Below are 27,219 nucleotides of genomic sequence, written 5' to 3'. Positions count from 1 at the left end.
CCTCAGTCTGGAAACCAGGATATGTGTTACGTTGGGGAAGGGATTTTGCTTTTGTTTCCATAGGAGAAGAAAAACTTTGGGTTCCATCAAAATTAAGATTCGATCAGAAAAGAAGATATCTCAGGAGGAGGAAAGGTAACAGCTCATCTACAAAATCACATTCTACCATGGGTAAAGTGACCTCATAAAAGGAAAGAGAAGTGTTTTGTTTTTTGTCTTCACAGGTAAACTCAGCAAAGAATACTGGACATATAGATTCCTGAAGAAGAATGAATAGCTTCCCTGAGGACCATCAAACAAACAGAAACTCACTGTGTGGTATCAAAGTCTAAATCTCTCTATATTGTTTTTTCATAGTACCCCTTTATCTTTATTTCTTCACATACCTCAGTCCCCATTCATTTAACTGAAGCTGGCTTTGGAGTTGGATTGGCTCTCCTACTCTAAATTCAAGTATATTATTTAAATAAAATTCAGAATTTCTGTATTATATCAAAGAGCCATTGATGTAAGACAGAAGAAACAAAATTAGGGACTGCTATTTGTGAATTTCTTTTTCTGAAAAGTCTAATTTCCTTCATGTTTACTATCTTCCCTATTGTCGCCTCTTCCGGTATGCATACATATAAAAGTTAAAATATTTCTTTGTTAACATTAATGTTTGAGTTTTCCAGAGAACAAGGGATTTCCTGGCAGCAATCTTCAACTGCTTCAGAAAGAGAATGAGGATCCACTTCCTTGACTCCACCTGATTCGACTGGAGGCATCTGAACTGCCCCACATCATTGACTCCACCTGACAAGCACTATCCTGAAACTGGCCTGAAACTACATCACTCGACACAACTACAGACCAAGGAACTGAAACAGCACACCTTCTACATTCTGGCCAGAGCTTCAGAGGAGAGCTTCAATCAACACTAAAACTCCAGTCAGGAACTTTAATCAAGCATCTCGTGCCATACAGAGACTGTCTGATCTACTGAAGATTTTGTTACACTAACATTTTTCTTCTCACAGGTCCCCATGAGATTGTCATCGTCCCATCTCAGCAGGAAGTAGTTTTGAGAATTCCACACCCCCTCTCCCTACTATTGATATTATAGGATAGTTTACACCTGTTAGTGTTAGTTTTCCATTATTTTAGAGTTGGGATTGGAAAGAGGGGTTCAGATAAATTTAGGTTTAGATGGGATAGATGTTTGATACATTTTGTTCATTGACACAGTTAGTTGTTTTTTTTTGTTTTGGTTTGTTTTGGGGTTTTTTTGGTTTTTACGAGGCAGGGTTTCTCTGTATTGTTTTGGAGGCTATCGGTCCAGCCCAGCCTTGAACTCACAGAGATCCACCTGCCTCTGCCTCCCGAGTGCTGGGATTAAAGGCGTGCACCACCACCGCCCAGCCCAAGTTAGTTGTTTTAAGTTTAAATATCCTTTTTAGACTAAAAGGGGAATTGTAGGAGGAAAAGTGCTCTGCCATTAGCCATGTGACTTATTTAGTTGCATACAGATGAGGTAATAAAAGAGCAGTTTACCACACTGCTAACCACACCCACTTTAGGCATGACTAAAGACGTATATGGACGTAGGCGGTGAACTATGTCACTAGCTAGGACCACTTTTGGGCATGGCTAGGGGCGATACGGAGGAAGGTATGAAAGACTGAACAGCAGAAGTCTCGCTGTCTTTTCTGGCTTTCCGGCTTCCAGTTCGGCGGTAGAAAACTACTCAACTCATCTGGATTACTTGTTTGTCTCTTGTGAGTAATTTCTACAATAAATACTTACTTATACTTTCAGTAAGTGTGCCGTTTATCGTTGCAGCATCAATAAATGATATATATGTGTATAGTTTATCACATGTAATTTTCAAAAGAATGTGGCAGGCATTAGATTAGGTATTTTTAAAAACGGATGAAAATTATAACTCATGCTTAGGAAGCAAAACCCTAGGAAAGAAATGGGAAACCTAATATATCTTCCCCAAGAGCACTTCCTGCACAGATAAAAATGGAGGCAGGATCCTCAGCGTGATGTCCCAGAACCCTTTCTTCAAGGAAGAAACATCTGCAACTGCTGGGAGCAGTCTTTAGCCAGATAGGTAATTTCTTTGAACTCATCTACATTTATAAACATGCTAAACCCAGCAATTCAATTTATTAGTTTATCTTTTTGTTTTTTGAGGAAGTGGCCACAACCTGGTCAGTGAGGTTGGTAGCAAGGGTCCCTTTCTTTGGACCCATCTGTGCTGCACCCCCCAGCTCCCTACTGAGACAGGAAGGTCACCATCTCCGCCCCCCTGCACTTCCCTGTGAATTCTAGTTCCACGCATCACCAATTTTAGCCTCGGCCCAATGCATGCAAACAGCCATGTCTTTCTTAAGCGGCTCACATGAGTTTTCTGAAATGATTATTTTACGTCCAAAGCGCAGTCTTGAATCCCACAGAAGCACAGCACACACTAGTGTTTAAATAAGGTTACCCCCGTGACTCACCTCATTTCCACCAACTGCCTTGGTTAAAATCACGGCGGAGGACACAGGGGGAGGCATGCAACCTACTGTCTGCAAACTGAAAAATAAGAGAAAATCCAATTGTAAATAGCTCATTTCCAGTGATAGATAATTTCCACTAATTAGTTCTAAAACAGCAGAGCTGAACAAAGAATATAGTGTTTGTTGATACACTCTCCCTGTTCAGCTTAGAAACTATGGAACAACATGGATTAGGAGATATGGTAAATGTATGGGCTCTGAGAGCTCATAACTTATATAGGCTTAAAGGTTTTATTTTTTATGTAGCTTAAACTTTGAGGGCCTGGAGTTTAGTTCAGCTGTCAGAGTGCTTGTTCCACATGCACAATACCCTGGGTTTTATCCTTCAAACTAAGGCAGGCCTACAATCCATTCCAGCAATACATGAGACCCTTTCTCATTAAGACACACACACACTCACACACACACACACTCACACACTCACACACACACACATAATCAATAAATTTTGATTATGGAGTTCAAAAGAGAACCAGGTTGTAGTAAATGGAGTCACTGAGTGAAAATCAAAATAGATACTATAATCTTGGGATACTGCCATAGTTATCGTCCCCTGGAACTAGTACACACCCCTGGTCCCAGCTCATTGGAAGGTGAGACAGAAGGAGCATGAGTTCAAAGACAATATAGGCAACACAATAAACCTTTGTCACAAAAGAAAATCTTCCTTGTATTTTTAAAGAAGATCTTTTGGTTAAAAAAAATAAAGCCTCAAGACAGCCTTTAAAACTCAAAATATTTGAAAAGAAGTTAACATTTTACAATTCTCCACGTTCATCTCTCAAACAACACTCTCACTTTGTAGTTATTTGAGGCACTGACATAATCTCACACTTCACTGTTTTTATTAAATTGTGTCCATACGTCCATAGTCACAGGAGTAAGTCTAGTCTCTCAGTCAGTGTAGAAAATCAACTGCAGGTCGGGCAAACCAAACTACAGGCAGTAAATGTAAGGACTGAAACTGAAGGGCATCCCCCAGGGTTTGACCAGACTATGGCCTAACCAGGAGGAAAGCTCACTGAGAACACTGGAGACACAGACATAGTCAGGAGAGGCCAGCGTGGGTGACACATTGAGGCCTGTCCCTCAAAGTAAGAACAAAGATCTGGGAAGATTTGCTTTGTTTGTTTGTTTGATTGATTGACTGGCTGGCTGGTTTTTTGTTTGTTTGTTTGTTTTTTGGGTTTTTTTTTTTTGAGACTTGGTCTAGCCTGAACTCACCATGTAACCCAGGATAGCTGAAATTCCTAATCTTCCAGCCTCAGTCTCCCTAGTACTGTGCCAGCAGAACATATCAAGTAGATATTATGCCTTATTATTAATGATAGCCCTGATAGACAACAGAGCTCCAGAGTAAATTAAGCCCTTTCATCTCATGACCTCCTTTGAACCCTGGAGTAGTGTGCTGCTTATAAATAAACTGCAGACCAACACCAAGACTGCTGTCAGCATCCCTGACTAGAGACTTGTCACGCATGTCTGGATGCTCACACACTGCTGATGGTGCCAAGCCCACCCTGCTCCTTTCATTTATCCTACTCCTTAACCTAACTGGACTGATGAGTTTGTATTGTCAACTTAACACAGCCTTGGAAAAAGGAACCTCAATTGAGGAAAGGTGTCAACCAGATTGGCCAACAGCACTGTCTGCAGGGTGTTTTCTCGATTACTACATGATGTAGGAGAACCTAGGCCACCATGGGCAGCACCATCCCTAGGCAAGTAGGCCTGGGTATAAGAAAGGTAAGTCACAGGGAGCAAGCCAATGAGCAGCATTCTTCCATGGTCTCTGCTTCAGTTCCTGCTTGGATTTCCCTTAATGACAAGCTATCACCTGAAAGTATAATGAAATGAACCCTTTCCTTCCCACGTCGCTACTAGTCATGGTGTTTACCATAGCAACAGAAGAACGAACCAGAACACAAACATACTAGTGTGTCTACTCAAACTGGGGAGGCCAAGGGAGGACAGGGGACTTGAGAAGAGATTTCTCTAGAGGAGGGAGAGCATGTGTGGGCTCCTTTAACATCCTGAGGGGTGAAGGTGCTGACTCTAGAGAAATCTTTAACTGGTATGTCCTATCATTCACAGAAGCACATGTAAGCATGTATAAACAACACATGCATCTTGTATGTAGTCAACTGGATTGGGAGTTCCCTAAGGAAAATAAAGAACATCTTCCTACGCCTTCATGCCCCACACAGAGCAGATGCTCAGTACTTCCTGATTCTTAGTACACAGAATGACATCGTTGCTCTGAAATTGAAGTTTTCTTACTGATGTGGCATTTTACCTCTCCTGGCGAGGGTCCTGCCCCTTCTCAGAAACACAATACAGTGAAAAGTGCATTCCTTATCCCTCTCTACTCCTAGGCCATCAGTGTCCCCTAGCTCAGTAAACCAAGTTGCCATTCACCCCAGCCCCGAAGCCTTGATCTCCTGGCGACTGCCACAGCCTCCCACCCCATACAGAGGTCACAAGAACTCTAATTTCCAATCTATCCTATCATAATCATTCCTCTGCTGCGCTCCCACATTCCGCTGGCCTCCATACTTACTTCCCTCATTTCATCTCAAGCCCCTCTACCAGCCACGTCACAGCCAGAAGATTCCCATGCAAGCAGGAGTCGTATCACCTGCTTCTCTCCTGGCAGCCCTGGAAGCAGCTTCCTACAGCACCCAGAATAAGATCTGGACACAGGGCTGTGGTTGACAAGACTGTGTATTCATTCAGCACCTGCATATCTTTCAAAACCTTCAGCTCCTATTGTCCTTCGAAACATGACCGAGACATGCCCACTGGGCTGCTTTACTGAACCTATCTAAACACCCCGGGCTTGTTTCGGCCTGAATGCCTTTGTCCACTGTTTCCTGTGCCAAGAACTCTGGGAAGAACCAGGCCCACCAGCAGCCTACCCACACAACCCCACGGCACCGTTTCCCTCCAACGTGACCATTCATCATGTCCTTCCTACCGATGGCTGAGTGTCTACTCTAGGTGTCGCCTCTGCGACAACGCATTAGCATAGGGCCACTTTTGTCTGCTGTCCTTTCTGCAACATCTGAAATAATCCATGGCACAGGGCAGGGCTAAATGGATAACAAAGAAATCGCACCCTGGATAGAAAACTTTGATGCAGTCAACATCATTATCAAGTATGTGGTTAAAGTGTGGTTGTCCTAATTTATACAGAGAAAAGCAGGTTAATTGTCTATGAGATAATTTTATTGAAAGTCACATGAAGTGTCAGACGGTCAGAGGGCAACCTCTCAGCTCTGAGGTTGGTGTTACCAGCTATAACATGACACTGAAGTGAGGTTAGATTGAAATTAGTTTAATTAGTTTTCAATTGCTAAATTCTTTTCATTAAACATGATAACTTGAAAAGATAAAAATATTCACGGTAAGGCACCAGTTGCCAGCCTACATTCCCATGCAGACACATCTGGAACCCTCTAGTATCTTCTGATGTTCACTTTTGTGAAACAGGCATGGGTGCATGTGTTTGTGCAGGCCCAGAAAACATAGGAGAACATCAGCTGTAATCCACTCTCAATCTCCATGTTATTATTCCCTTGAGACAGGGGCTGAGCCTGGAACCAAGCTGGTGGTTAGCAAGACCTATCAATGCTCCAATCTCCTACAACCTGGGGGAAACTGGCATGCTCAGGTCCTCATGCGTGCATAAGAGAGCACGCCACACAGAGCCAGATCCCTAGCTCCTCTCCTGCTCACTTCAAGTGCCCAGAAAGTGTCCATTGGGGAACCTTAAAATTAGGCACAGGGATCTACTTTAAGATTCTGCTAAACAATTCTTCCCTGAACCTCTGATCAAACTCTTACTGCTTTAACAGTGTTTAAAAGGTGGTGGTCTCCTTATAATGCAAGTCCTTTAGTTTGCAGTTGCTATAGAAACGATAATGTCACTAGAGCTGCCCCATTAAAAGAATACCAGTCAAAAGGTTTAAACATACCCTTTTAAAAGCCACTCATTGATGGGCGTGACGGCTAAGAGCTGAAGAAAGAGCCATACTGCTGCTGGGAAGAAGGCAAGTGTGAAGATCTGGATGAAAAGATGCAGTTTCAAGTGCACCAGTGCGCTGGTCAGCTCCTGGGGGTGAAGGACACGAGGTGACGTAAGAAAAACAATGCAAAGAGAGCGCTACTCAAGTGATGTCATGGCCCTTACCTCCGCAAATGTCTCAGACCTTAGGTCTCTACAGGCCTGTGTATCAGAAAGAGGCTATAAGAAGCACGACAATGATTACTAAAGCTTCGTATAAAATCTCTGAGCTGTCTGATTTCCTTCAAATACGTAACATGCTCCAAGAATTCGCATCTGTACATTTCTGAACAGTACAGTAAAAGTGAACTAGCATTAGCATGGTATAGATTCAAAGATTGTTGATAATAGAAATAAAACACTTTTACCTACATTAAGCTGGGCAGTGGTAGCACATATGTTTAATCCCAGCCCCTGGGAGGCAGAGACAGGCGGATTTCTAAGTTAGAAGCCTGGTCTACAGAGTGAGTTCTAGGACAGCCAGGCTACACAGAAAACCCTGTCTCAAAAAAAAAATTTTTAAAAAAAGAGTCAACCTAAGCAGGGCTTCCTCCCAGTGAACCTGCTTCCTCTCCACCATGAGACAAGCAATCCCTCCTCCACCACAACAGTCAGCCTCACTACAGCCCAAGTGACGGAAATCTATGAAACCATGAGCCAAAATAACCATTCTTTCCTCTAGACTATATACCTCAGGTATTTGTCAGAGAGTAAAAACAAAAAACAAAACAAACAAACAAACAAATAAAAACCCTAACCCACAGGAGAACCTGCGAAAGGCTGGAAGGAGCCTAAGCTGCCCATGAACTCACTGGTGCCAAGGATGGAGGAGGAGGCCGTACTTAGGACAAGCTGTGCCAAAGGCTGGCAACTGGTCCCTTCACTCAAGAAACGCTAAATGTGCTGAACATGCTCAGGAGCAGAGTGCACATCATCTTTGGACAAGGCCTGGGGTCCCACATGCAGAGCTCCCACCCCATCCCACTGCAAGCACCAAGACCTGACTTTGATCCCCAGAACTCATCTTTAAAAAGCCAGGCATGTTGTCATGTACTTGTAACCCTAGGATAAAAGAATACTGGAAGCTCTCTCTCTCTCTCTCTCTCTCTCTCACTCTCTCTCTCTCACACACACACACACACAAACACACACACACACACACACCACACAGGCAAACATAGATACACACACACAAAACACACAGGCAAACATAGATATACATAAACACACACACACACACACACGAAACACAGGCAAACATACACACACACGAAACACACAGGCAAACATAGATATACACAAACACACACACATACACACACACACACGAAACACAGGCAAACATAGATATACAAACACACACATAGGCACACAAACAAGCATACACACATACAGGCACACACATGGGTACACAAGCATGCATACATACATACACAGGGACATAAACATGCATATAGACACACAAAAATAAGAAAACAGAAAGTAGAAAGCAAATAGCCCTACAGAACCCCAGATAGCATTATTCCATACATGCCTATGTGAATTTAAGGCCATATGCTTGAGTATACAATCATGAATAACTAAAAAGTGGCTACATGAGACAGTTTGTTCACTTACACATAATACAGGTCAAATTCCACTCCACACTATAGCAGAGCCTCAAGGAGCATCAAGAGATGCTTGAAACCAGGGTTCTGACTAGGATGCAGAAATATGTTAATTATGCATCAATTTCCCTTCCAGCCCTTGTTAGGCCTTCCCTTCTGAGACTCAGCATCAGAGCTCTTGGCTTGAAACAAGTCGCATGAACCAAAAGCTTAGAACTTGCTGTATTTTCTTTTCAGCTAATAGGATTTCAAAAACCATCACCAGTTTAGAAAAATAAAGAAAAGCCTGTCTATTCTGCCCTATTCCGGACTTTTGTGCAGGCTCTGAGCTAGCTCTGTAGGAACAAACCTTAAGTATCTGTTTAAATGAACTGACCTTGCCACAGTCTATTACAAGTTCTCTGAAAATGTAGGCTTGAAGTTGGACATTAAGGTTGGACCATGTACAGTCTCCCCACAGGCTCATTCCTTTCAGAGGGTTTGGAATCACTAAGAGGGAATGGTGTCTGGCACAAGTAGACCTTGGAAGGTTAGAGCCTGGGCCTTGGTTCCAGTCTACCATGTTGTGAATGGCCTCCATACACATCCCTGCTGGTGAAAGCTGCCTGACTGTGCTGTCCCTGGCAGGAGAAGCTGGAACCGTGAGCCCAAATTAGCCTCTCTTCTCTGAGCTTATGTCTGTCCGAAATTTTGGTCCTAAAGGTGTAATTAGCAACTACTACATTGGCTAAACACAAAATTTCCAAAATCATTTCAAACTTTTCAAAAATTAGAAACCAATTGTCAGAAACTAAAACTGCAATGGTTGTGCATGCTTTTAATTCCAAGGAGGCAGAGGCAGGCAGATATCTATGAGTTTGAGGTCAGCCTGGTCTACAGAGCAGGTTCTATGACAGCCAGAGCTACTCAGAGAACTCCCACCTCGAAAAACAAAGAAACAAAAAACTGAAGGTTTAATGTTGCATTAGCTTAGGCCCCTTTATGATTCTCATAAAGTAGTAAAATGGGCTGGGAAGATGGGTCAGTTTGTCAAGTGCCTGCAATACAAGCATAAAGGCCTGAACTTGGATCCCCAGCACCTACGTAAAACACTGGGTGTGGCAAATGTACATGGACGGGAGGGAGTAGAAACGGGCAGAGCTCGGGAGTGCATTCAAAAGGCGGCCAGGCTAGCCAACTGGTAAACCTGGGCTCAGTGAGAAACCCACCCCAAACTCATGTGGAGAGCGACAGAGGTCACCAGACATCAAGCCCTGGCCTCCACATGTGCACATGTATGTGTGTACACATGTGTACACACAAACACACACACACACAAACACAAAGTAAAATATATAAATACAATATTTATATAAATATATATAATGCATAAATATTTAAATAAATGCCATATTTATGTTTATATAGAATATAGTTTTAGATTATGCATCATCAAATCACTGTATGAGTAACATTCCATACACCAAAGCTGAGTGGGACAAACAAATGCTTTCAAATAGACTCAAGTGAACAAAAATATACTATCCTAGAACCAAATAAGATAGAAAATAATAACAATCATAAAAAATCATAGATCCATGCCAGGCAGTGGTGACTCACACCTTTAATCCCAGCCCTCGGGAGGCAGAGGCAGGCAGATCTCTGTGAATTCGAGACCAGCCTGGTCTATAAGAGCTAGTTCCAGGACAGCCTCCAAAGCCACAGGGAAACCTTGTCTCAAAAAAACCAAAAAAAAAAAAAAAAAAAAAAAAACAACTGACTGACTGTTGTGCTGGCTTGAAAACAGTCTTTGATGGAGGAAATGGCTTTGCTGGCTACTCATATACCACAATAAAGTACAGGATCAAAGCACTTCATCATTACACCCAAATTAGCTAGGTACCTCTGAAGGCTTCCTGGGTGCTCACAGGAGTCGATCCTCAGAGGAAGGCTGATGTTGGGACATTTTCCTCCATCAACTCTTACAACCCACAAAGCTGGCTGCTTTACAGGATAACAATAATAAGAAGCTGAAGAGTAAGAAACATGAAGTCCCTTGCCAGATACCCCATGGCATAAATAACAGTGGTAGCCATTGACAACGCCAGGGGAAGCAGTTGGAGCAACGGCCCAAGCAGAGACTTTGGGAGGCAGCTGCTCCACAAAGCAAGAGCCAAGGCCAGCGCCGCCCATAGCAGACACCTCTCTGCAGCGCTTGCCCACATGCAGAGCCAGCTGCAGAACTCGGGTGTTCAGAGAAAAAGCCCACTCCCTCTAACAACGGCTGCCCCTAACCAATAACATTTCTAAAGGTCTACAGTTAAAAGAACAGGAAAACGCATCCTGTGTCAGATCTATAACCTAGCACACACACACATACACACACACACACACACACACACACACACACACACACACACACACGGTGCACAGATATACATGGAGACAAAACACCCACACACATAAAATAAAAACCAACAAGTCTTACAAACACATTTCTATAGTGTTTGAAAGGGTGCACCCTTTATCTGTGGACCATGCTTCCCCTAGAAGACATGGATTATTAAGTGAAAAATCTCAAGGCCAGGAATGAGATATCTCCCTGCAAGTTTTTGGTTGGGGAAACCCCAGAGGTGCATCAAACAACACAAGCTGTTGCCACAGTTCTTGGTTATACGACAGTAACGACAGGGTAAGTCCCTATTGCTAAGGACAGTATGCACTTTGGTTATAGCACATAAAGAAACTAAAATCTTCTTGGCTGGCTGGCTTTCACAGTGCCAGAAGGTGCAATGCAGGCCACTGGAGGATAAGTCATCACCTATCTAGCTCTGGACCCTGTGTGAGGAAACCTGCTATCCCAGATGTGTCCACCACTGTAATAATCACGGGGATTGAGGCACTGTGCCGCCCGCCCGTCCCCCGGCAGAATGCACCCAGTCAGTGCCCTGGTCAGCCCAGGGTTCCATGGCGGTGTAGTCTGCTCGAGGGTGCAAAGGACCCTTTAAAAGACAGACCCCGCCAACTTACTCTCTCTCAGGTTCTTCTCTGTCCACTCTCTTCTCTTCCTGCTCTCCACACTCTCCTTCCCGCTGTTCCCACGGGGCAGACCCGACGTTTCCTGTCTCCCTCTTCTGTCCTTTTTCTGTCTCTTTACCTCTTGTCTCTTTCCTTCCCCAACCCGCCCCCTTCTAATAAAACTTCTCACTAGGCTCTGTCTGCCTGGCGTGTTTGTCTGTCTGCCTCAGTCACCCTCGCCTGCCATGGAATCCATCATGGCCCCCACCCAAGGACACCCCCCATCTGTGTGCTAACAATAATGGCATGACTGCTATGAAGGTAACCGACAACCGCTTTAAAATTACATTTAAGGCCCGCTCCACAGGAAAGACTTCTTGCCTGGCGCTGTAAACAGGGTCAAAAGCCCACGGCTGGGGAGGGGACTTGGAGGCGCTTGAAGCAAGGGTTGGTTGCAGTCGGGAAATGAATGGAGAAGCTGGGAGCGGCTATGATCAAGACGCACTGTATAAATGCATGAAACTGTCAAAGGATAAAAATAAATAAAACCTAATAATACTAAACAAAGTCAGAGACACAAAGCTGAACCAGAATTTTAACTTTTAAAGGCATTTATTTGTTTGTTTGTTTGTTGGTTTTTATCTTTTTTTTTTTTTTTAAGTTTTTTGAGACATGGTTTCTTTGTGTAGCTTTGGAGGCTGTCCTGGAACTAGCACTTGTAGACCACGCTGGTCTTGAACTCACAGAGATCCGCCTGCCTCTGCCTCCCGAGTGCTGGGTTCAAAGGCATATACCCCCATACACACACGACTTAAAGCTGTTTCTTAGGGGAAAAAATAAAAGAGCCTAGGTATGTTGGTGAACACACTTTAATGCCAGCACAGGAGAAGCAAAGGCAGGCAAATCTCTGAGCTCAAGCCAGCCTGGTCTACAGAGCGAGATCCAGGACAGCCTCCAAAGCCACAGAGAGACCCTGTCCCAAATATCAGAAAAAAAAAAAGAGTTGCCTTGGTCATATTGTCTCTTTACAGCAACAGAAAAATAACTAAGATGCTATGATTAGGAGCATGTGCCACCACAGCTGGCTAAAAAATGCATTTTTTTTTTTTTTGGTTTTTTTCGAGACAGGGTTTCTCTATATTGTTTTGGAGGCTGTCGGTCCAGCCTGGCCTCGAACTCACAGAGATCTGCCTGCCTCTGCCTCCCGAGTGCTGGGATTAAAGGCGTGCGCCACCACCGCCCGGCTTAAAAAATGCATTTTTAATTGTTACTATTACCACATGTCTTTTCTCTGTGAGATGTAGTATTATTCTTACTTTCTATTTCCTTGATTACATCTCTTCATAAGAATATTTTTCATACCAATTTCTTCATTAAAAGAATGGTCATTAACCTGGGTGATGGTGGTGCACGCCTTTAGTCTCAGCACTCTGGAGGCAGAGGCAGACAGATCTCTATGAGTTTGAGGGCAGCTTGGTCTACAGAACAATTCCAGGACAGCCAGAGCTATTACACAAAGAAACCCTGTCTCAAAAAAATAAAAAATTAAAAAAAAATAACAAAACACTCAGCCAAGCATGGTTTAATATCAGCACTCAAGAGGCAGAGATAAGTGGAGCTCTGAGTTCGAGGCCAGTCTGGTCTACAAAGTGAGTTCCAGGGCAGCCAGAGCTATTACAAAGAAGCCCTGTCTCAAGGAGAAAACAAAAGTAAAGAAATACAACAAAACGTGCATCCTAATCCATGTCTGGGTCCTCAGTGCCCATGAAGTTCCTATATAGACACAGCATGCTAGCCCTGCTGCTCGTCAAGTCACCTTCTGTCCCAGTGAAGCCTGCAGACAGTAAGCAGCTTCACAAAGGCCCCTGAAATCTCAGCAGCCGGGACAAGTTAGCTTCTCTGCACGGCTCTTCGTGTGCCCGCAGGTGACAGTACCTCTGTTTTTAACGACAGTCCACTGTTAAAGAATATCGTGGCGACGGCAATGTAGGACACAGTTATCTCTGGCTTCAGCGGTCCTAAAAAGAGAGCAACAAGTTGCGGTTAGAAAAGTAGTTGCAGCAAACGAGTCTGTTTGAAAAAAGACTACTTTCGCCATTAGTGTCCTCCCCAGGTGAAGCATCTCCTGTGGACGTATCATGTCTCATGTCACGGCGCCCAGGCCAAGAAGCTGGGAGATACACTATTTGGTGCTCAGATGTGTGTTCCTGAAATTCTCATATCACTGTATGTGTAGTGGGACCATACTGGGAAACAGGACTACTGTACAGGAAATGAAGATGAGGTTTTACTGCAGTTGGGTAGTTATTCAACAACTGCCCATGTTTGCTTGTCTGCTTATGTGTTTGCAGCACCAGGGATGAAGTCAGACCACACACGCTGGGCAAGCACTCTACCCAAGCACTCTACCACCGGGCAGCATGGCAGGCAGTCCCAGTGACTGGTACTGAGAGGGATGTTTGTATGCAGACACACAGTAAAAACAGGACAGTGGTTGGAGTTATGATATCGCACGCCAAGGGAGCCAAAGGTCCTTGCTAAAAGAAGCAAGAAAGAGGATTTCCCCATAGCCTTTGGACATCTGGCCTACAGAACTAAGGGAATAAATTTCTGTCATTGTGATGCATTGCTTAGGCAATCTGTTGCTATATTAGGTTTGCTTCATGTCAAATTACACGATCACAATCACTGATATCACTGGTATACAGATGGATGACCAAACTCCGAAAGAAATCACTATTCATTCGTAAACTGGTTAGGCCACAAGTAAATCTTAGATATTTGCAGGACAACATAAAAGAAGCAAGAATCCCCTCAAACGATGCAGTAAACTATTCCATACCTGGCATCGATGCAAAACCCTTAGCTGAGCCTGGGAGAGTGGAGCACAAGAGACAAGCGTGAAAGGTGTTTGTCCCGTTGGCAGCACAGACTTTCACAGAGGCACACCGCTTTCCGAGCTGAGCCTCTCTCTCAGTGGTGGGCAGGCAGACACGCCAGCAACCAAAGAGGTCAGCTAAGAGGTAGAGTTTAGAAGTAGACTGCTCCCAGAAATCCTACCTGAATTTTAACTCATGTTACTCTCGCTCCCACCCAGTCCCTTTTTTGTCAGTCCCTATCCTCAGGCTCTTCCACAGGGGTGCCTCCAGAATTTCTAGAAGAACAGTCTAAGAGAACCAGCGACAAGGTTATAAGCAAAAGATAAAGACAATTCCAAAGATGTATGTGTACAGATAACATGTGGCATCTGATTCAGTGAACTAATCCTGAACTTTCTTCCAATATTCCAAATTCCAGAGACAGGCCACATGGACTTTTGTTATACTAGATGCACATCTAAATGATTCTAACGCAAGAAACGTAGTGGGGCTATTCCAAGGCTACTTACAATGGACCTTTCGGGGAGAAAGGGAGATTAGAGAGACCCAAGACTCCTCCTTGACACAAACAATGGTAAGGTTAACAGGTAGCCCCAAGTTGGGACTCTTCAAGACTAGTAAAGGTCACCCAGTGCAGAAATGAAAACCAGGTAAATATTTAAACAGAACAATGAGTTTAAACTAGGATAGAAATCTGTCCCTTTTCCAAGCTCAAGATCATACCTTCCTGGTCACTAAAACAGTAAGATTTAGATCTCTATAAAGTTCAGTTAGTTGGTGGTTGCCTTTACCTTTACACACAATGCAAATATTAATCAACAAAAATGGAAGGAACTCAAACAATCAAAGGAAAAACAGACCACTAAGAAAAATGAAGCCATTTTGAGTTCTAAAACCCATTCTTTTTATTTTGTTGTTGCTGTTTGCTTCTTGAAACAAGGTCTCTCTATAGAGCTCGGACTGTCCTAGAACTCAGAGGTCCACCTGTCTCTGCCTCCTTAAGAAGAGGACTAAAGGGGTGTGCCCCTTGCCTGCCTCACCCAGTCTTTTAAAGGGCAAGAGAGAAGAAACTCTTTGTAATGCTGAAAAAGTCAGTAACATTCCATAGAAGCCATTCCTCATCTGTGTCAACCCACCTCCAAGCATCATCTAAAATATTCTAAAACTGCAGGGTTTTGGGCATATGCTTTCAATCCTAGAAAAGGTAGGAGGGTCTCTGTGAGAAGGCCAGCCTAGACACACAGCTAATGCTAGGACAGCCAGGGCTACATTGTGAGAGAATGTCTCAAAACAAAAAATGAATGAATTAAAATAAAAAATAAATACAGCTTTGGAGCCTGTCTTGGAACTCCCTCTGTAGACCAGGCTGGCCTTGAACTCACAGAGATCTGCCTGCCTCTGCCTCCCGAGTGCTGGGATTAAAGGCGTGTGCCACCACTACCCAGCACTGTTTATATATATATATATATATATATATATATATATATATATATTTTTTTTTTAAGGAAATATAACTAAGTTAAAAAGCATCGTGAACTAAAGATGAATTAATCTACACCAATACCTATTACAGTTCTTCCCATCTGGAAAGTTATTCAATTTCTTTAATAGTAGAGGGTTCTATGTCCATCCATTTTCTTGCAGATTCATTTACCAATTGACTGTGGAGGTGACTGAAAAGGAGACATGCAACCCCTACCTCACCCCACCCCCCCAAAAAAAATAACAGCCTAGACAGGAAGCCATTCAAGAGAATTCTTAAAAATTGCAACAAGGATGCTTAAGTGTAGCTCTCCACAATTGACGGCTTCTGGCAGGGGTGCAGATGTTCTTTAAGGGCTGGTCCCTGGAAGTTCGCCCATACTCCACAGGTTATGAGCCCTGAAAGGAGGGACAGGATGGGAGGGAGGGGGGCATACAGCTCAGGGATGTAATTCGTCTTGCACAAAGCTGGGCTCAACACACAGCATCCATAAAACAAAAGAAAATGAGCAAAAAAAGGCTGGGCTGAGTCATCAAAGAATGAAACCAGATATAGGTGCAATTAGTAAGAAGTAAAATGAAAAGTACCAAAACTTTTCTTTAAAAAGAGAATGCCCCTACCCCCCCCACGTGGTGACACACACTTTCAATCTGAGAGGCAGAGGCGGGTAGGTGGATCTCTGTGAGTTTGGGGCCAGCCTAATCAACAAACCAGCCAGAACTACGTAATGAGACCCTGTCCCAAACAATGAAATAAATAAGCTAACTAAATAAAATAAAACATGTCTATGAGAGTGTATCATCGTGGATGCATTTAAAAGATGAACTCCTGGACCCGACACGACGGCTTAGTGGGTAAAGCTGCATGGCGCCAACGAGACAGAGTTGAATCCGCAGAGTCCATGGTAGGAGAGGACTGACCCCTGCACGTTGCCATCTGACCTCCATACACACACCGCACGCAGCTAACTAACAGATTAGATAGTCACCACTCGGCAGGCAGAGGCAGGCGGATCTACAGGGCCACAGAGAAACCCTGTCTCGAAAATCCAAGAAAAAGAAAAAAGAAAGATTAAACTTCTAAAATTTACATTTCTATCCAGGCGTGGTGGTGTACACCTTTAATCCCAGAATTTGGGAGGCAGAGGCCATATAGCTGTTCTTATAGCAAGCTACAAAATAGACAGGGCTCTATAGAAAGATCCTGTCTTTAAAAAAGCAAATCACATTTCCAGCATGCAAAGCCCATGCTTGGTACCTAAAAGAGATGTTTTAGGGGACTATAAGGATGAAAGGCCGGGCGGGACTGTGGTGGCGCACGCCTTTAATCCCAGCACTCAAGAGGCAGAGGCAGGCGGATCCCTGTGAGTTCGGGGCCAGCCTGGTCTACAGAGTGAGTTCCAGGGCAGGCAGGGCTACACCTGTGTCAAATTAAAAAAAAAAAAGTTATAAGAGAAATATTTTTCAGTGACATTTCTGCCCTTGTTCTTTAAGTTTTGTTAATGAGGAGCCCGGTGAAAGAGTTGCTTGATCTATTTTGAGTTTTGTTTTTTATTCAACAGGATTTACGAGAGACCATCAGCTGAAATGGTAACAAAAAATGAAGCTCTCAACCTAACAACCTACACAAAAAAATCCCAACTGTCTGGCTTTTCCTTTTTTGTTGTTTTGTTTTTCGAGACAGGGTTTCTCTGCGACTTTGGAAGCTGTCCTGGAACTCACTCTGTAGATCAGGCTGGTCTTGAACTCACAGAGATCCGCCTGCCTCTGCCTCCCGAGTGCTGGGATTAAAGGTGTGCGCCACCAACACTCGGCTGTCTGGCCTTAAGACAAGCAGATTTTACACATGCAATACCCTAGAAGAAACATGCAATGTCTAATATTTAGTTGATTCTGCCCTGGTCCTCTGGACTAAAATTAAGAAAATAGAAAAAGGCTTTATTCTACAGGGCGTTCTCTTTATAGTGATTCATTCTCTCTCTCTCTCTCTCTCTCTCTCTCTCTCTCTCTCTCTCTCTCTCTCTCTCTCTCTCTCTCTCTCCCTCTCTCCCTCCCTCCCTCCCCATTATTATAGATCTTTGCCATTGTTGTTATAAAACAGGAAGCTGTCTCCATTCTTCCCTACCAAAGCTAGGATGTGTTACCTGGCTTCAGGCCTTCACATCACAAAAGAAGCTCTGGGGGAGGGTCCTGAGGAAGTGGTTCAGCCTAGAGTGTGCTTCACAGGTGTGTGTGCCAAGGTCCTGGGTTCACTCCCCAATACTCCAACCAACACACAAAGTGACACGATGGCTTAAAATGTTATAAAAATTTACTTATAGCTGAGCAGAGTCTGCTTCTACTTTATGACTGCAAAAAAAAAATCCTGTATTCTGCTCTACTTTATGACTGGAAAAAAAAATCCTGTATTGCTACCGTAAGGATTGTTGGAAAATAGAACACGTTTCTAAGACACAGTAACGTGCAAAAGTGCCATCAGCAGTGTCCAGCAGAACAAACAAGATCACTCTGTCTTCTGTCTGCCGGGGCAAGAGGCCCCAAAGAACTGATTCATTCAACCACTCTGCAACTGTGCTGTCCACACAGCACTCAGAAAATTCAAGGTAAAAGACACTTGGCAAGCCCAGCCCCTGCAGAGTTACAGGCCACATCATCAAGAATTTCGTCGCATTACTGAGCAAACAGAGATCTAGCCCCAAGCGCTGTAACCAGTACAGTGTGCACTGTGGGTTACTCCAACTTCTCTTGGCTCCAGAGACCAGGGGTTCTTCATGGAACAGAACTCAAACTCCCAAACTTCACAAAAGCTCACAGAGAGGGTGTATCAAATTTAACTCCAGAGGAAGAGGCAGGCGGATCTCTGAGCTCAAGGCGAGCCTGGTCTACATAGGGAGCCCCAGGACAGCCAGGGCTACACTGAGAAACCCTGTGGGGATTGGAGGGGGCCCTAACTGGTAGCTTCAGCAGGATAAGTGACGGGAGTTGTGGTCACAACTATACGGTGCACTTAAATTTTAAAATATGTAAATCTGAAAGGGAAAAATGAAATAATCACCATTTTAAATCCATTCAAACGATTCTAGACGCTACTTTTAACTGGAGAAACTAGGGATGTGGGAAGCAAGGAACCACTTACTATCCTGTGATACCATGCATTCACTCCCAGAAGGTTTTAACAGGACGGTACAATCTCAAATACCCACGTTGGCACCGCCTACTTGAAAATGACTATGTATGTTCTGCTATGTCCCTATTTGGGCCCCTGCATGATTTACCGGTCAGTAAACCTGGGATCTCACACACAAGGTCAAAAACACGAGTGAATTGAAGAAACGTAACTAACTAACGTCCATGAAAAGCAGGACAGGGTTGTCCAAAGGTGGGTGAGAGGTTATGAAAGACCAATGACACTTCCCTTGTCCCCAACAGTGCCCACAGGCCACATCACAAAGCTCCTACTCTTCCCAGCTTTGAGTGGGGTTTTAACCCGTCCACACTTCCTCGTCAAAGCATACACTGTGCGCAGCCTAACACAGCCTGCGTCTGTTACTCTGCAGCTGTACCAACTGAATCCCGGCAGCACACGGAAGTAGTACCCCGCGAGGAAGGAGTGCGACGTGTCAGTCAGCTTGGGAGTTTGGCTGGAGTGTCAGCAACTAAGGCACACATTTACTCTCCGTCATATGAGCTACAAATACACAGTTTTTAGGCAAGGGTGTCCCTTTTTTTTTTAAATCTCTCTCTCTCTCCAATGGCTTTTTTTTTTAAGGTACAGATGGGATGAGTCGGAAACAGACTTGATAACGAGGTGGCCACTCCAGGACAGACACGGAACTCCAGGCACCCTGAAGTCCCTCGGGATGGGATGCTACTCTGAGCGCAGGAGAGAACAAAATGTCATTTTCTGTAACCACACACACACACACACACACCCCGGACCCAGAGCAGAACTCACCGGCTGTACCCCACTCTCTCTGCCCACCCATCGCTCGCGCCCGGCCGTCTGGGCGAGCGGGCAGCACCTGCGAAGCCCCTTCCCCCGGGAGCGAGCCCCCCGCGGCGAGGCCGGGCCGGGGCGGAGCGGGCAGCGGTGGCCGAGGCACCGGCGCGGCCGCCCCTCCCCGCAGGCGCCCGCTGCTGCGCTCCGAAGGGGGAGCCGGCCGAGGCGCGGCACTTACCCCCGTGCACGCCGACCGACGGCTCCAGCTTGGCGGCGCCGATCGCCACCACTATCCCGACCAGGAACCATTCCTTCCGCGCCCTCTCCAGCAGCCTCATGTCGCTTAGGGTGGGTGGGTTTTGTCTGTAGGGCTGGCCGGCTGGCTCTCCGAGCTGCGATCCCCGAGTCCCCCGGGCGTCTCCACACTTCCCTCGGTCCCTCCAGACATGCAGCAGAGCGAGTCGAATCGCCACTCGTAAACTAAAGACCGGAGGGCTGGCTCGGGCGGCTCTGGGGCGGGCTGGGAGTCGTAGTATCCAGTGACGGGAAAGCCTCGCTGAGCGCCGCCATCACTACCGCGCGCCTCCTAGTAGGCGCGCACTCGGGCCGAGGACTCCGGGGGGCCGGGGACGTAAAACGGAGGCGCACCGGGCGAGCGAGGAGGGTGGAGGGGAGACCGGGCACCGGGTGCGCCGGCAGGACCCGCTGGCATGCATGCACACGTGGCCAGGTTTGGGGAAGCCCGCGGCGGGGGAGCGGGACGCGGTGCCCCAGACGCCCAACCTCAATCGTGGCTGCCGCCGCGGTAAAGCTACAGCGACGGCCTCCCGAGTCCCCGGGCATGCCTCGCAGGGGGCGTCTCTCGCTCCGCCCTGGGCCCCGGGGGCCGCGCGGGGTGCCCCCCCGGGGAGTAGCACCGGACGGCGCGGTGGCGGCGACTGCGCGCGCCGCGCGGGCGCGGGAGGTTCCGAGTGCGCTCGTCCTCGGGGCATTACGACGACGGCCGACGTCGCGTTGACGTTGCGCGGGGGGAGGGGAGGCCACTCGCGGCCTCTGGTTCTCGGCGGGAGCGGCGGCGGCAGACGCGTGTGGCGACCGGCGCGGGAAAGCGGCTTCCTAGTTGGGGAAGCGTTAGCCCCGGGGGTAGGTTGAGAGCCGGGGGCCGAGCAGACGTGCGGGACGGCGGGGCCCCCGCCTTCCCGCGGCGGCGGCGGCGGCGGGAAGGCGGGGAAGGCGGGCCGGGCCTTCCCGCCAGGTCGGTGGCCTGCCCGGGCCTTTCTGCCCGACCGCCTTCCCGGCCGGAACCCGCCCCGGGAGTGGGGAGGACGGCCGGGATGGGGCAAATCTTCCCTGGGGGGCGGCGAGAGAGCCATCCAGGCTCCTCCCCACCCGTGTGCTGCGCGTGGGCGGGCGATTCCGGAGGCCGCGTGGTGCGGGCCTCTGCCTGACCCCCGGAGCTGAACCGCGAAAGCAACAGGACGGCTCGAGGGGCCCGGGAACTCAGAACAAAAGCGGGGAGGGTCGAGACCCGGGGTGGAGGGTCTCGTGTCCGCCCCCCTGGCCGCTGGCGTTGCGTTCTGGCGACCTACGGCGTAGTTGGACGAATGGTCCTCCGAGCATCCACCTCCTTTCCTCTTTATGCACCCAAAGAAAGAAAGGAACAAAGTATTGTGGGACATTTTGAAGCAGCCTGGTATCAGCTCCTTGGATAGTTTACTATGGAACGTAACGTTCGAAAGCGATTGTACCAGACTTTCATTCTGGACGCATTCAAAGCTTGAAAGAGACTCGGCTTGCAATTTGCTCTATTTAACTTTACCTTGCTGACATGACTCGATGCCCAGAAACTAAGCTGCTTTAAGCAGTTGGTGCTATCAGTTCCCAGTTGCACAGCCCCCCACTGCCGGGTAATTATGCATCAGGCAGCCTGAAGACAAGCTAATCTCAAGATAAAAAGAACTTAATAGGGAGACATTAAACAATTTTATCAGGCAGAAGAAGTACATGAAATGTGATTAAAAATGCTTACTAGAAGGCAGTCCAAGGTAAGTGGAGTTTTAGGAAGTAAAATTTATAACGGTTTTCTTACAGTGATTTTTCTCGGTTCAAAAAATCTGCCTCAGATTAAAAGGCCATCGCAGAGATGGTGCTGGCTTAAGTAAGCCTGCTCACAAATTCTTTCTAGAGACTTTGATCTGTTTAGAACAGAATCTTAATTCATAGAAGAATATTTTAATGATAGTTCATTGAGAATTGTAGTGCCAAGGGTTGTATTAGTTTGCTAGGGCTGCTATAACAAATACTACCACCACCATTCCCCACTCAAAAAAAAAAAAAACTGGATGCACCCAGACAATAGATGTCCATTATTCTGCTGTTAAAGAAGAAGATAGGCTAAAATGGAAATTTTGGAGGGTCACCATGTTCTCTGAAGGCCCTTTCTGGCTCCTCGTGGCTGTTGGCATTCCCTGGCTTCCTTGACTTGAGGTTGTGATGTTCCAGTCTCTGCTAGCTTGGCATAACATTCCTCCGCATATGTCTCTAGTGGCTTCCTCAGTGGCTACATCATTCACTCTCTGTATCCATCATCAATGTCTTTTTTCTGTATATTACAAAGATACTTAAAACTACCCAGATAATGCAGATTGATGGGTCAGGTTTAAATTAAGTGACTGTTCAGTAATGTCCCCATTAAAAGTCATGTCTTTCTGAATCTCAGAATTTGGCTTCTGTTAGAAATGAGATGTTTTTAAGAATAATTAGCTAAGAAGAGATTGTACTACAGTAAGGTGGGTCTGAAATCAAATGACTGCTGTCCTTTTAAGACTCACGTGAAGGTGTGCATGAGAGACAGGTGGTGTGTATGCACCATGCATGTATGGTGAAAGCAGAAACTGGCTTAAGATATCTGTAAGCCAAGGCATCCTAAGAATTGCTGACAACCACTAGGAGAGGCATGGTACAGATTTTTGTTCAGGCTTCTGGTAGAAACCTCACCTTCATACGTAATGACTTCCTGAAATATAAAGAAATCGATATTTTAGTCCCTCCCCCCATTTACAATGCATTGTTACAGCAGCCTGAGGAAACTAATACAAAACTATTGACAGGTGCTCGTGTGCAGTAGTCCTAGTGGCTTTTCTGTTCTGTTCTGAGACCAGCAGCTGTCACCGGTGTGCTACTTGAAGGCCCATTCAGCGAGCTTCTAGGAGCTTGAGACCGTCCAGTCCCCTCCGACTCTCAGCTGGAAGGAAAGATGGTTGAAGCAGATCGCCCAGGGAAGCTCTTCATCGGCGGGCTCAATACAGAAACAAATGAGAAAGCTCTGGAAGCAGTATTTGGCAAGTATGGACGAATAGTAGAAATACTTTTGATGAAAGACCGTGAGACCAACAAATCAAGAGGATTTGCTTTTGTCACCTTCGAAAGCCCAGCAGATGCTAAAGATGCAGCTAGAGATATGAATGGGAAGTCCTTGGATGGGAAAGCCATCAAGGTGGAGCAAGCTACCAAACCATCATTTGAAAGTGGCAGGCGTGGACCACCTCCACCTCCAAGAAGCAGAGGCCCCCCCAGAGGTCTTCGAGGAGGAAGTGGAGGAACTAGGGGACCCCCTTCGCGTGGAGGATACATGGATGATGGTGGCTATTCCATGAACTTTAACATGAGTTCTTCCAGGGGACCACTTCCAGTAAAAAGAGGACCACCACCACGAAGCGGGGGTCCCCCACCGAAAAGATCAACGCCTTCAGGACCAGTTCGAAGCAGCAGTGGGATGGGAGGAAGAGCCCCAGTGTCACGCGGAAGAGATAGCTATGGAGGCCCTCCACGTAGGGAACCCCTGCCATCTCGTAGAGATGTTTATTTGTCCCCAAGAGATGATGGATATTCTACAAAAGACAGCTATTCAAGCAGAGATTACCCAAGCTCCCGTGACACCAGAGATTATGCACCGCCACCAAGAGATTATACCTACCGCGATTATAGTCATTCCAGTTCACGTGACGACTACCCATCAAGAGGCTACGGTGATAGAGATGGATATGGTCGGGACCGTGACTATTCAGATCATCCAAGTGGAGGTTCCTACAGAGATTCCTATGAGAGTTATGGTAACTCCCGCAGCGCACCCCCTACACGAGGGCCGCCGCCATCCTATGGAGGAAGCAGTCGCTACGATGATTACAGCAGCTCACGTGATGGCTACGGTGGAAGTCGAGACAGTTACTCAAGCAGCAGAAGTGATCTCTACTCAAGCGGCCGTGATCGCGTTGGCAGACAAGAACGGGGGCTCCCGCCTTCTATGGAAAGGGGGTACCCTCCTCCACGTGATTCCTACAGCAGTTCAAGCCGTGGAGCACCAAGAGGAGGTGGCCGTGGGGGAAGCCGATCTGATAGAGGGGGAGGCAGAAGCAGATACTAGGAACAAACAAGACTTTGGCTCAAGGTCTTCATTCAAAGAAACAAAAGATGGAGAGTCTTCTGTCGTAACTACCCAAGGACTACTAAGAGAAGTTGTGTTACCTTTTTAAATTTTTCTGTTTTAAGTTCCCCTTCATCATTTTTGTGTTCTTGTGAGGATAAAAGTAAAACATGATTAATTTTGATATTATGAATTGCTTTCAACAAGCAAATGTTAAATGTGTAAGACTCGACTTGTACTAGTGTTGTAATTTTCCAAGTAAAAGTGTCCCTAAAGGCAATTTCCTGTCTTGATTATTCCCTCCCTCCCCCCGCCCCCCCCCAATTAAATGAGGTGAGCAACTCTCAAATCCCTAAGGGACCGTCTAGATATCCTTTGGTCTCTAGAGAATTGAATCAACCTACCTATACAGACAAGCTGTTAGGGGTAGTAGGGCAGGGTGCTCTCTTAGAACGTCAGGGTATCTTCTGACTTAAGGCTATGACTTAAGTCTCTAAAGGGCTGCTCGCCCAGAAACAAAGCAATTGGGTTTTGTTTAGGGGGTCTTTTGCTTTTGGGTTTGTTTTTGTTTGTTGACATTTCTTTAGGAATCTTCAAGAGCCTCTCTTTCCCTCTCCTATTTTTTATTTCTTTGGTTTTTGACACAGGGTTTGTCTGTAACATTTCTATATTTATGTGTGCGTGATTGCACATGAGTCTATGTGCATCATATGTAGGTTCCTGTGGAGACCACAGAGGGAGAATAGGATTCTACTCTGTAGCATGGGCTGGCTTCAAACAATGATCCTCCTACACATCTCCCAGGACTAGATTTTAGGTGTATGCCATCATTCCAGGCTATCGTTTTTTTTTTTTCCTGGGACTTTTCTGTAGCATTACCTCATCTTTCAGGCAAAAATGGGCACAAAAGCAGAAAGACAAGATGAGTTGTGAATATTCTTTTGGTCTCTTATAACAAAGTACCTCTGAATGTGGACTGGAGATGTAGCCCAACTGGTAGAAAATGCTTAACTGAAGTGAGTATGCTGTAACTCTAGTACTTGGGAAGTTGGGGTGGGAGGATCAGATGTTCAAGGCCAGCTTTGGCTACATGAGATCCTGCTTCAAAAAACTTGAGATTAGTAATTCATAAAAGGTTAGCCTCATGCTGAAGACTGAAGTCCAAGAACATAGTACTAGCATCTGGTCATTGGCCTCATGCTACATCTTAGCAGGAAGGGTCGTGTAAGTCCAAACAAGGGCTCTGACCATCCTGGCTGCCCCACCTCAGTGCTAATTGTAGTTCCCTCTCAGAAATGCACTTAATCACCAGGAGTTTGGGACTTGCTTCATTGTAGTTTGAAAGGACAAATAAAAGCTATGGTAAGTATTTGTTCTGGCATATGCCAGACATGGTTGGGTGCTAAGCATTCAGTAGTGAAGCTGACCTCAGGGAGCTTATCTAATGAGAAAACTCAGGCTGGGAGGATGGCTCAGTGAACAAAAAGCCTGCTGCACAAGTCTGAGGGCTAGAGTTAAGGGCTCCAAAACCCAAGGAAATGGGTGAAAGGTATGGCAGTTTGCCTAAAAGCCCATTGCTTGAGAAGTGGACAGGGATCCATCCCTGGGGCAAAGTGGCTAGCTGGACTATCGAAATCAGTGAGCCCTGGGTGTGGCAGTGACCCCAGTGGAGAGCATTGAGGAAGACACCCAGCATCAAGCGCTGTCCTACACACAGACACGTGCAATCTTGCAGACACAAAAGCTACATGCCAACACTTTGATTTGTGGAAAGAAAGAGATCCAGAGTTCCCTTGTCTGGAGGAAGCATCCCTGAGACCTGGAGGATGGACAGGTATGAAGGAGAACTCACAGGTAAGGAGCAGCTTGACTTTATGAAAAAAAAAAAGACATAGCCTGGGATAGGGAAGACTTGTGGAGAACTGGCTAGGATGCAGATCATGAGAAATGTCTTGTATTACCATTGGGGTTTGGGTTTTGTCCACAGATACTATACAAACAAAAAATTGGAGGATTTTAAACCAGTACATAGCATGACCAGTGTTGCTAACAATGTTGTTGTGGAAGCCATCAGGTCATGCTGAGTATTGGTGGCAGGCGGATCTCTGTGAGTTCCAGACCAGCCTGGTCTACAGACCGAGTTCCAGGACAGCCTCCAAAACAACACAGAGAAACCCTGTCTCGGAAATAATAATAATAATTGCTAATATACACAGGATTACTCAAGTACCTGTCACCTCTAAGGGGACCAGTAACTGGGAAACTGAGCATATCATGCCTTTCCCAGGAATTTGGAGCATGTAACAAACGGTTGTACACACGCAAGTAAAACCTTGAGCCACATGAGGGGTTTTACTCAAATTAGCTATGGGACTTTTCTGTAGATTGTGGAAAACACATTTAGCAAATACCTACTTTGTTTTTGTTTGGTTTGGTTTTGGTTTTTGTTGTTTTGAGACAGGGTTTCACTATGTAACTGAAATCTACCTGGTAGTCCAGGCTGGCCTAAAGTCAGAGTCACCTGCCTCTACCTCCAGGGATTAAAGACTTGTGCCACCACCACCACTGCCAGACAGAAACCTAATCTATAAGCTTTGTTTTTTACTTGTGTGCTTGTGCTGGGGGTTAAACCTGTGGCTAAGCATAAAAGAATGCCAACACCACCCTTCATACATCCCAGGCCTCTTTTTTTTTCCTCTCTCTCTCTTTAAATTTTGAGGTACCATTTCAATAAGTGACCCAGACAGTCCTTGAGTTTGGAATCCTCCTGAGTAACTGGGATTACTGGCCTGTACCAGTAATCTTTGTCTTACACTGGCTATTTCATTTCTTTGAATATGGTTCGTTTTCTGTACGTATTATCTATAAACAATGATTGCCAAAGACAGATAAGCCTGTGCCATTATACTTGATATTCTGGCATTTGATAGAATGGTGGTAATGCATGTGTGCCACTTTTTTTCTTTTTGTTTGTTTTTTGGGACAGGGTTTCTCTGGCAGCTTTGGAGCCTGTCCTGGAATTCGCTCTGTAGACCAGGCTGGCCTTGAACTCAGAGATACGCCTGATGGGATTCAAGGCATGCGCCACTACCGCCGAGCCACACGTGCACTTTCTTACATGGAATAAATGGCCATATATTCATGTATTTAGCAAATATCTGTTGAGTTTTGCTGTGTATCAGAACACTAAATACTGAGCTTACAAGGTGATAGACAAGACAGCTTCAGTTTCCTTTGAGTATTCTAACAGTAACATCAGAAAAATATGAGCAG

The 27,219-nt window shown here is 45.8% G+C and overlaps 2 protein-coding genes across 7 annotated transcripts in view; one reads left to right on the top strand and one right to left on the bottom strand.

Annotated features, from left to right (window-relative positions):
• Slc10a7 (solute carrier family 10 member 7) overlaps window positions 1-20,317 on the bottom strand; it is a 224,157-nt gene extending 203,840 nt beyond the window's left edge. Inside the window, exons 1-4 of one of the 4 annotated variants that reach the window (XM_013118862.3) lie at window positions 19,762-20,077; window positions 13,158-13,240; window positions 6,530-6,666; window positions 2,493-2,568 (exon numbers count right to left, since the gene is read on the bottom strand). In XM_013118862.3, coding sequence (XP_012974316.1) covers window positions 2,493-2,568; window positions 6,530-6,666; window positions 13,158-13,240; window positions 19,762-19,861 — 396 coding nt within the window. In that variant the 5' untranslated portion in view covers window positions 19,862-20,077. Of the gene's footprint in view, window positions 1-2,492; window positions 2,569-6,529; window positions 6,667-13,038; window positions 13,241-19,761 lie in introns of those variants that run through there. The other 3 variants (XM_005077735.4, XM_021231620.2, XR_005872821.1) reach the window with 3 other exon arrangements.
• Window positions 20,318-20,543: 226 nt separating this feature from the next.
• Window positions 20,544-24,226, top strand: LOC101831331 (RNA binding motif protein, X-linked-like-1). Of its 3 annotated transcripts, none has more exons than XM_013118861.2 (2): window positions 20,544-20,666; window positions 22,685-24,226. In XM_013118861.2, exon 2 carries the CDS (start codon window positions 22,780-22,782, stop codon window positions 23,944-23,946), a length of 1,167 nt encoding a protein of 388 aa, XP_012974315.1. In that variant the 5' UTR covers window positions 20,544-20,666; window positions 22,685-22,779; the 3' UTR covers window positions 23,947-24,226. The 3 variants fall into 3 exon arrangements, with proteins under 3 accessions (XP_012974315.1, XP_005077795.1, XP_005077794.1); XM_005077738.4 differs by having other exon boundaries at window positions 20,551-20,666; window positions 22,634-24,226; XM_005077737.4 differs by having other exon boundaries at window positions 20,553-20,666; window positions 22,680-24,226.
• Window positions 24,227-27,219: the final 2,993 nt, after the last annotated feature.

The sequence above is a fragment of the Mesocricetus auratus genome, unplaced genomic scaffold, assembly GCF_017639785.1.
Source record: "Mesocricetus auratus isolate SY011 unplaced genomic scaffold, BCM_Maur_2.0 Super-Scaffold_100041, whole genome shotgun sequence".
Lineage (NCBI taxonomy): Eukaryota > Metazoa > Chordata > Mammalia > Rodentia > Cricetidae > Mesocricetus > Mesocricetus auratus.
The sequence above is the reverse complement of the archived record's forward strand: the minus strand, read 5'-3'. Positions and strand labels throughout refer to the sequence as shown.

Bases quoted from the DNA above. Each gene is read 5' to 3' on its own strand.
- LOC101831331 (XM_013118861.2), top strand. From the start codon at position 22,780: ATGGTTGAAGCAGATCGCCCAGGGAAGCTCTTCATCGGCGGGCTCAAT.